The sequence below is a fragment of the Manis javanica genome, chromosome 10 (genome assembly GCF_040802235.1).
Source record: "Manis javanica isolate MJ-LG chromosome 10, MJ_LKY, whole genome shotgun sequence".
Lineage (NCBI taxonomy): Eukaryota > Metazoa > Chordata > Mammalia > Pholidota > Manidae > Manis > Manis javanica.
This window is the reverse complement of record NC_133165.1, coordinates 61,076,641-61,086,806: the sequence shown is the minus strand read 5'-3', so window position 1 is coordinate 61,086,806 and position 10,166 is coordinate 61,076,641. Positions and strand designations below refer to the sequence as shown.

The window sequence follows — 10,166 nt, the reverse complement described above, 5'->3', positions numbered from 1 at the left end:
CCAAGGTCTTAATTCTTCTCTAGGCTTTATTGTCTAATCTCTCGCGGCGGTTACAGCAGTTGTCGGGGGACCTCTTCTCCCTCCCGGTGGGCTCCCTTATATTCAGTCACCCAACCAATTTTTTTTTTTTTTTGATTCTTCTCTAGGCTTTATTGTTTAATCTCCCACGGTGGTTACAGCAGTTGTCAGGCAGCTCTTCTCCCTCCCGGCGGGCTCCCTTATATTCAGTCACCCAACCAATCCGGGACAGTATCATGCGTGACCTTTAAGCGGATAGGTATCACGCACCACTCTAAGTGGGCAGCACGAGCTGTGCACGGGTACGGAAGTCTGCTGGGCCAATCCCCAACAGGGAAGAGGGGAAAGGGTGGTGAGCAGGAAGCAGGCGCCATCTTTAGGGCGTTGTCCAGCTAGAGTGGTGCTCAGCCTCAGCTGTAGGTCGGGCCCCCACAATGAGGTATCACCTCACACCAGTCAGAATAGCTTCTGCCCAAAAAACAAGAAGTAACAAATGATGAAGATATCGAGAAAAGTAACGCCTCCTACACTGCTGGTGGAAATGTAATTGGTGCATGTGGAAAACAATATGGAGGTTCTTCAAAAAACTAAAAATAGAAATAACATGACCCAGCAATTTCACTTGTGGAAATTTACCACAAGAAAACAAAATCACTGATTTGAAAAGGTATATGCATACCTATGTTCATTGCAGCCTAATTTACAATAGCCAAGGTGTGGAAGTAACCCAATTGTCCATCAATAGATGAATGGGTAAAGAAGATGCGGTACATTTACACAATGGAATACTACTCAGCCACAAAAAAGAATGAAATCTTGCCATTTGCAAAAATATGAATGCACCTAGGGGATATCATGCTAAGTGAAATAATTCAGATAGAGAAAAACAAATGCCATATGATTTCATTTATATATGGAATCTAAAAAATAAAACAAACTGAAAAGAAATTAATGCAGAAATACTGAGAACAGACTTTTGGTTCCATAGGGGAATGAGGTAGCAGATGGGTGAAATAGGTGAAGTAGATAAGGAGGTACAAACTTCAAATTATAAAATAAATTGGCCACAGGAATGAAAATACAGTACAGAGAACATAACCAATAGTACTGTAATATCTTGGTATGGCAGCAGAGGTAACTACACTTACTATGGTAAGCATTTAGTAATACATATAATTATCAAATCACTATGTTGTACATTTGAAAACAATATAATATTGTAATCAACTATATTCCAACAAAAAAGTCTCAAAAAATCTTTAATTTAGTCCCTTTAACATATTATCTTTTTGATGTCATAGTTTACATCTTTTTATTTTGTGTATCCCTTAATTATTGTTATTCACAGTTAATTTCAGTACTTTTGTCTTCTAACCTTCATACTAATTTTAGTGATTATTCTATCACCTTTGTTATCTATTTGCCTTTACCAGTGAGATTTTTACTTTCTTAAGTTTCCTTGTTACTAGTTAGTACTTTTTCTTTTCAGATCAAAGAAGTCCCTTTAATGCTTCTTGTAATACCTGTGTAGTGGTGATGAACTCCTTTAGCTTTTGCTAAAACTCTAAGTTTCTACTTTAATTCTGAATAATAACCTTGCTGGGTAGCATATTCATAGTTGGAAATTTTTTCCTCTCAGTACTTTGAATATATGCTACTTCACTGGGTAACTTTTAAAAATTAAATACACTTAACTGACTCGGAGTCATGAGACAGAAGGATGACTAGACCTACTTAAGACCCATCCAGACATAAATACTGACTTTCATTTTAATGGAGATACTAGAGAGACTTAGTTGCTCAAAGGTGTCTCCTCAAGAACTCTTCCCCAATTCACCCAGTCACCAAGCACATTATGAATTTTACATTCCTTTTGCACTCAAAAATCAGTTTTTATGACAACCTTTGTTAATTCTTTCTGCAAATATGTGTTAAGTGCTTGTGATGTATACAGGAGGCAGTAGAACATAGTGGTTAGAACCTAGGCTGGACTTCAATGGACAATGTCTGATTCAGCTCAGGTACATGGAGCCTTGCAACTTTGGTTAAGCTTAACCTCTCTAACCTTTGTCTTATTCATCTGAAAACAGATGTATTTTTTCTGTTTTTGTGTATTCTATAGAATAGTGTATTTCTATATGCAGCTTATTTTAAATGTTATTTTAAAGATTAAATGAAATAATGAATTTAAAGTTCTTAGCTCCTGAATTAAGAGCTTACCCAGTGTAGGTAAATGTTAATATTATTTATTATTATTACTACTATTACTACTATTGTCCTGTGCTTTTTTGCTGAAGCAGAAACTAGAGATATAGAATAACCAGTGAAGATCCCACAGAATCTCCTAGCCTTAGAGGAGAACATATCACACAGAGATGAAATGTTAAATAATCAAACAAGTAACCCATGTGAGACTGTAAAATCCAGGAATAGGAAGCTCATAGGTGGCAGAAGAGTGTAATAGTTAAAACTAAACTCTGCTGGAGTCAACTGCTTCTGTTCAAATCCTGGTTCTACTACTGGCCATATGTGTCATCTGAGGCTGGTTATGTTATGTATCCTCTCTGTGCCTCTATTTCCATAAATGGAAAATGAAATAATAAGAATACAACCCTTGTAGGGTTACTGTGAGGAAATGAAGTAATATTTGTAAAGCTTACATCACAAAGTGTTTAATAAATGTCAGTGATCATTACTTACTTCTTTGCATCCAGCTTAAGACCTAGCCCAATGATATGCTGCAGGTATTTGTTTATTTGCTAGAATGGTATGAATAGCAGATAACAGCCCTGGAACAACAATGTCATTAATTTGTAATGGAAGGGAAAGGAAAGGAGTCATTATAGGCTATACAAGTAAAATGAATGCTTCTGCAAATACCCAGTTTCTTCCATTTTCACCCTAAGAAAAGGCGAGAAAGCAGTTTAAAGAAAGAGGCAGGACATATTGAATAGCAGCTATAAAGCTGTTAATAAGGTAATATGATAAACCAAATGTGTGCATTTATATTGAGCATCCGTGCCCTTAGAGAGTAGGTTAAACTTGATTCAAACTCCCAACTTCTTAAGTTCAGTGGTGGTCCCTGAGCATTCTAGAACTCCAACTACCTTTACTCTGTGTTCTTCAAGCTGTATCCATTGTCCTATGACATGTTCATCACGGTTTCTTGGGGAAAATAAAAGGATGGGGGTTTTTCATGGTCAAATAGCTTTGGGAAACACTGACAAAGTTAAACAGATTTCTCAGAGGTTCATTTATTTATAAATCTCCAGGAGAGGATGGGATGCACACGCGGCACTCCCCCCAATGTATATAACTATGGAATTCTTTTTTCACAGAAAACCTATCAATACCTTCCATTACCCAGAAGTTTTTAAGATGTACATTCCTAGGATTATACAGCCACAGGGACGCAGGACTCCAGAGGCCAAGTTCAGCTCTTCATGTGACAACCTTGGACTGAACTGGAAGCAAAGAGGAATTGTCACTGAGAACCGCACTTCAGAAAATACTTTGATTTTTTTTGCCTTTCACAGGTACTTTCTGAGACAATCAAACTTACACCACGGCCACAATACACAAGCGTTCTTGCCAAAAAGTCATGTTCGTGTATCTTAGAAAACCTTATACGACAACTGGCTGCTGTTGTCGCTGTTTCTTTGGTAATACAGCCTGAGAACAGCTCCCCCTTGCTTGGTCTGAAGTGTCTTTCCCAAAGGTGAAGCGCGGAGCTCACGCACAGTGCATTTCTGCCTCGCCTCGGCCGGGCAGCCAGGCTCCAGTTGTGCAAGGTGGCTGATTAATAGGTAGGCAGTCTTTCCCGTCTCTCTTGAGAGGGCCTCTTCCCCACCCGCGAGCGCAGCAGCCCGGCGGGTTGTCGCTGCCGAGCCCTGGACTGCGCTGCCTGGGTGGCTGCTCTCCACAGTTGCTTCGTGCGTGCAAAGGCATGCTCCCCACCACTCAGCAATAACCAGATGAAGTCCCCACGGACTACGGTGGCCCAACTCCCGCCCATCCCCGCTGTGGGAATCAAGCTTCTCCCGGAGAAAACCCAAAGAATCCAGTTTAGAGAAACCTCCCCAGTCCGCCTCTCCCTCAAAAGAACCCTGGAAAACCGGGAGATGTTCCTTTCACTCGCTGTCCATACACCCAAGGACACGAGCGCGGCAGTGGGACGCGTGAGTGCGTCCTTCCAGCCCGCAAACGTAGGCAGGGAAACATACAGGCATCAAGACTTGACTGGAAAGAGCGCCTTTTAAGTCACTCAGTCGTTACCCTTCGGAGGGGGAGGGCAGGAGCGGGGCGGAGTGAGATGAAATTCCTGGAGCCAAGCTGCTCTGGGAATGAAATGAGCCAGACCGGCGGCCCGGGGTGGGCCGGTTAGCTGAGGAGCGGGGGGCCGGCTGCAAGGGCTGCGCTGCGCGCCAAGTTCAGGTGCGAGAGCGCGCTCCCGGAGGGTGGGCTTGGGATTTCCCCGCACCGCCCCGTCCGAGTGTTCAAGTCAAATGCGAGGTTATGGTGACTCTTGAGAGAGCCTTATGGAAATGGTGGTGAGCCCAGAAAAGGCATGACACGTCCATTCTCCAGGTTTTTGAAGAGTAAAACAGGAAAGCACCATGATCCCGCCTATTATGCCGAGGAATCCGCGAGTCTTCCAGACCCACCCCTGCAGCACTGATGCAAAGAGGACAAGTCGTCGACGTAGGGACGGGGAAAAAAAAAACCAACCCCCAGGGGGTGGGGGGAGGAGGAAAAGGAGGTGGGGAGAGTAGGCACCGAGCAGTTTCCAGCCACTGGGGCGAGAGGGAAACCGTTCTGGGGAAACAAACCCCACATAAATAATTGAGTTCGGAGCCCAGTGATTTCAGAGGCTCGGAGCGCAACTCCCCAGGTTCGCCCAGGACAGGACAGAGCCGGCAAAGGGGCCGGCGACTGGACAGAGCAGCTCAGTTGGCGGGTGGGACGCTGCGCCCGGGGAAGCCCGCAGAAGCGGGAAGGAGAGCGAGCATCCGGCAAGGGGCCCGCAGCAGCCGAGGCGGGAGGGAGCGGGCTTCGGAGGACGCCGTGCGCGCGCTGCATGGATCGCGTGCGTCTCTCCGTAGGACCCCGCGCGGGGCCGGAGGGCAACTCCAGCCCATGGTGGCCTCTGACCGTCAGCGGTGTCAACACCAGCCGGGAAGCGGAGGCGCCCGGGGAAGGCGGCGGCCCGCAGGAGGACGTGCGCAACGAAGGGGTGGCCAAACTAGAGATCGCCGTCCTGACCGTGACCTTCGTGGCGACAGTGCTGGGTAACAGCAGCGTGCTGCTGGCACTGCACCGCACGCCTCGCAAGACGTCGCGCATGCACCTCTTCATCCGCCACCTCAGCCTGGCCGACCTGGCCGTCGCTTTCTTCCAGGTACTGCCGCAGCTGTGCTGGGACATCACCTATCGTTTCCGCGGACCCGACGGGCTGTGCCGCGTCGTGAAGCACCTGCAGGTGTTCGCCATGTTCGTGTCGGCCTACATGCTGGTGGTCATGACCGTCGATCGCTACATCGCTGTGTGCCACCCGCTGAAGACCCTGCAGCAGCCGACGCGCCGTTCGCGCCTCATGATAGCTGCCGCCTGGGTGCTGAGCTTCGTGCTGAGCGTGCCGCAGTACCTGGTCTTCTCCATGGTGGAGGTGAACAACGTCACCAAAGCCAACGACTGCTGGGCCACCTTCATCCAGCCCTGGGGTCCCCGTGCCTACGTGACCTGGATGACCGGCAGCATTTTCGTGGCGCCCATGGTCATTCTGGGAACCTGCTACGGCTTCATCTGTTACCACATCTGGCGCAACGTCCGCAGAAAGACCGTGTCGCGCCAGAACGAGGGCGCCGACGGCGCGGGGGACGCCTTCCGCAAGGGCATCCTTCGTGCCCCGTGCATCAGCAGCGTGAAGACCGTTTCCCGGGCCAAGATCCGCACAGTGAAGATGACTTTCGTGATCGTGACGGTTTACATAGTTTGCTGGGCGCCCTTCTCCGTCATCCAGATGTGGTCTGTCTGGGATGAGAACTTCAACTGGGTCGGTAGGTGCCGGGACAGACAGTGGAAGAAGGTGCAGGGATGGGGCTGTGTGTGTGTGTGTGAGAGAGAGAGAGAGAGAGAGGGAGGGAGAGAGAGAGAGAGAAACAGAGAGGCAGACAGACAGAGACAGAGAGAGAGGACAGATGACAGAGGAGGGAGAAGGGAGAGAGGTTCTTTTCATAAATAAGTTCTTAAACTTCTGCGTGCATAAGAATCATACTTTGGGTGAATATATCAGAAAGGCAAACTCCTGGGGGCTCCACCTCAGACATGTTGGTGCAGTAGACCTGGAATGGGCCCCAGGAATCTGCATTTGTAGCGCACAATGCTCCTAAAACCGCAAATCCAGAAACGGCGCTCTAGCATCAGCCACACGACAAAACAGGATAATTACCTTTTTTCCACATCATTAACCACTGTGTTAATACTCCGCTCTCAACATTCAAGTCTTTTGGATTCAGGGAGATATTTCTACTGAAAGAATTACTTTTTGCTAGTTTGTGAAAAGTATCACAATTAATAGAAAATTTTTGTAGAAATACCCCAAGGACAAGGGTAAAATGGACATATTTTTCTGAAGACAGATACTTAAGAAGTCAATTCTGATTTGCATTTAGCTAGTATCCCATTTATCATAATCCTTTAATTTTTTTCTAACAATTACTTTAACACTTTTTCCCCCCCTGGTATTTTAAAGCAGGATTATTGATAAACTCTAAATATATTAGAGTAATTCATTGGTCTTTCAGCACTAATTTGACCTGACAGCTATATACCTCTCTACATAACCCTTCCAGTAGTTTATTGAAAACACCTACTAGCTTGTTTGATTTTAATTCCTTCACAAACTAGAAAACTAACTTCATAAGAATTTACCCCCCAAAAAAGCATTATTTAATATTGTGTCTTTAACAATTTCTTTTTGATAAGAAAAAAACTTTTTCAAATCAAATATATTACAGGAATATCACCAACAACAACTGTAATTGGGGACTAGGTATCTGGGAACTGTCTCCTTTGATACTTGGGGCTGGAATAGGGAACAGATGTAATATATTTTGGAAGTTATATGTGCAAATAAAACATTTGAAGTGATTTTAATTCAAACAAAAATTCTTGCATGGCTATAATATTACTAATAATGAAAAAACACTGTAACATTGTATTTTTGGTTTGCCATTTCCTGTGTTGCTTGATCTTAGTGACCTCTTAATTATTGCTATTCAAATAAAAAATTCATTCTAATTATTGCTTTCTCAGGATTTAGACACTACTACTAAAAACTTCTTCACTTGTGCATGGGTTTGTTAGTGATTTCCATTCCTTCTGAATACAGTCTTCACCACGGATCATGATTATAATAGTAGCATCTTAGCACTATTAAACAACCTGTAATTTACTGTGTTGTAACAAGAGTGAGAAGACTCAGGTTTATATTTAATAATCAAGGGAAAGTCAGTGCTTGCTGATTTTCTTATCTTTAGTAAAAGTATATTATCAGTGCAGTAGATCTGTGAAAGTTATATTTATGTAGTTTACCATTACAAATTAACATAAAATATTTAAAAACCTGTTGGCATTTCCTAATTCAGCTGTTCTTAATAATATAATTTCATGGTGCAAACCACAACCAAAGATAGTTAACTTTAAAACCCAAAGAAATTTCTAGTTAACCATAGAAAAACAACTAATGATTGCATCCGGCAGAGACCTGTTTCTACTGTCTCCTTCCATATAGTTTTCTTACAAAAATGTTTAATATTTAATAATTTAAAACTACTAAACATGGTCCATAATATCACACATTTTCCTGAGTTACTAAGATGAGCATAATTGGTATGTGTACCTAAAAACTCTTGAAATTTCACTGAAATTACAGCCATTCTATAAGTTCTGTGTCCATTAGCATAAGCTAGTGCTAGTATATGGGATATAAAAATTTTTTTAATAAGTGAATATTCTTAACCTCTTAAAAGTCTACTTTCTTTTACTCATTCTAGTTAAATATCTTAATGGTGGTTTAAACTATATTTCAAGGCATCTTGCTTATGAAACTATTTTCAACCAAGCAACTTCCATTTTTCTGATTGATAAACAAAATATTTCCTTATTAACCCATAACTTTTCCCCCATTTTCATTAGTCAATAGAAAATAAGTTATCCAGTGCTCAGTTACTTGGATTTGACTATTTAAATAATTTTCCCTTATGTTTTCCATAGAGTCAGAAAGCCCGGCAACTACCATCACTGCATTACTGGCTTCCCTGAATAGTTGCTGCAATCCCTGGATATATATGTTTTTTAGTGGCCATCTCCTGCAAGACTGTGTCCAAAGCTTCCCATGCTGTCAAAACACGAAGCAAACATTCAACCAAGAAGATTCTGACAGCCTGAGCAGAAAACAGACTTCTTACACTAACAACCGCAGCCTGACAAACAGTATGGGTGCTTGGAAGGACTCGCCTAAATCTTCCAAGTCCATTAAATTCATTCCTGTTTCAACCTGAACCACACATTTATGCAGCCTGACTCTTGTAATGGACTTTTTGGCCCAACGACTGAAGCTACATGGAAATCATGAATACAAATGAACTTACTTGAGATAAGCGTAAATCAGCTTATTAGGTACAAGACTGTGTTTCTAGTTGCATTTTCACATTGCTGAGACCAAAAGTTATGAACTGTTTTATTGGAATGTTAATAAAAATACACTAAGATCTGCGGGCATACTTCCCAGATATACATCCCAATAGAACAGAAGTTATATTACTAAAGGAAAATTCATAACCACCCTGGCTTTATATTTTGTTGTTGGTTTCTTTTCTTTTTATTTCTGATAAAACTAAAGCTTGACTGGTTTAGAAGCCAAATAATGTAGGGGTATTATTTCCAAACAAAGCAAGATAGATCATCTCTAGTTTTAGCGTTCGAAAGGATTTAGAAGACACTTCGAGAACTGTTTACATCCAATAAAATCACTTTGTGCATCAGAAAATGCCGCCTCAAACAGTGGCTAAGAGACAGGATAGTGCCTTGGAGGGGCATGAGTACCTGAGGCATACGGAAGAGGGGGTGCCCGGTTCAGAGTGCAAAGAGGAACTTTTGTGAAAAGCTATAAATCACCTGTAAATTCCCTCCTATAAGTTCGTCATGTTTTATGGGTTGTGTGCTAAGATGCTGAAGGTTAGAGAAAATGTTGTCAACCAGCCAATATCTTTGTTTTTTCCCACCGAAAGGTAGTTTCAAAGCAGGTTTATATGAGGAATACTCACTTTTATTAGAAGAGTGGAAATACATTAACCAAGGTACTAAATAGACTTTCTCCAGAACATTGTAAACATGTTTTGACCTGAATTATAAGGTGTCCTATGTTAGGCTGGATATTAATGTGATCATTAATTCATGTTTGGGATAGATAAGAGTATCTCCTAAAGAGTGACTCAGGATCTAGAAGGTCCCCTTACATTTAACTAAAAATAACTTGGTCTTTCCTTCCCATCTCCCACCCATATAACAGTTTCATATGAGGAGAAAGACAGGGCTGAGGCAGGATGGTGTTTTGAGATGGAAAGAAAAATGTTCAGCACCTAGTCCAGTTTCCTTTATTATTAAATGCATGACTTTAGGCAAGTTAGTTAAAAACACATGAAGCCTCCATTCCCTTGGCTGTACAATGGAGTTCATAACACCTCACTAGGCTGTTGTCAGGACTAAATGAAATCAAGAGTGTGAAAAGATCATAAACTCTCAAGAGCCATACGAATGCTAGCAGTTGCTTTTATTATAGTCTTGGGGCCTCAAAATTGCACAGCACTTTCCTGTTTACTTTTCATTAACTAGAATTTGTCAGCTTCATGTCTGGGATATAAAATCCTAAAATTTAAATACAGCTCTGCTGATTCACTGGAAAGCATCGCCAGCAGCGATCAAGCCTTTCGCCTAACCAGCATTTTCCAGTTTCAAGACAGAACTTGATTTCCTTTGAATGCAGGTATAGATCAAAGCCAGTGGAAAGCATCAGTTTATTTCATTTCTAAATGTAATTCAGAGATGAATTACAACACTACTTGCTCTTGTTACAGTATTTTTTATTA

At 42.5% G+C, this 10,166-nt stretch overlaps 1 protein-coding gene across 2 annotated transcripts; it reads left to right on the top strand.

Annotated features, from left to right (window-relative positions):
• Window positions 1–3,309: 3,309 nt before the first annotated feature.
• Window positions 3,310–8,875, top strand: AVPR1A (arginine vasopressin receptor 1A). Of its 2 annotated transcripts, none has more exons than XM_073215564.1 (2): window positions 3,310–6,070; window positions 8,293–8,522. In XM_073215564.1, exons 1-2 carry the CDS (start codon window positions 5,096–5,098, stop codon window positions 8,338–8,340), a joined length of 1,023 nt encoding a protein of 340 aa, XP_073071665.1. In that variant the 5' UTR covers window positions 3,310–5,095; the 3' UTR covers window positions 8,341–8,522. The 2 variants fall into 2 exon arrangements, with proteins under 2 accessions (XP_073071665.1, XP_017523980.1); XM_017668491.3 differs by having other exon boundaries at window positions 3,329–6,074; window positions 8,293–8,875.
• Window positions 8,876–10,166: the final 1,291 nt, after the last annotated feature.

Bases quoted from the DNA above. Each gene is read 5' to 3' on its own strand.
- AVPR1A (XM_017668491.3), top strand. From the start codon at position 5,096: ATGGATCGCGTGCGTCTCTCCGTAGGACCCCGCGCGGGGCCGGAGGGC. The intron at 6,075-8,292 runs GTAGGTGCCGGG...TGTTTTCCATAG, and splicing joins TGAGAACTTCAACTGGGTCG to AGTCAGAAAGCCCGGCAACT.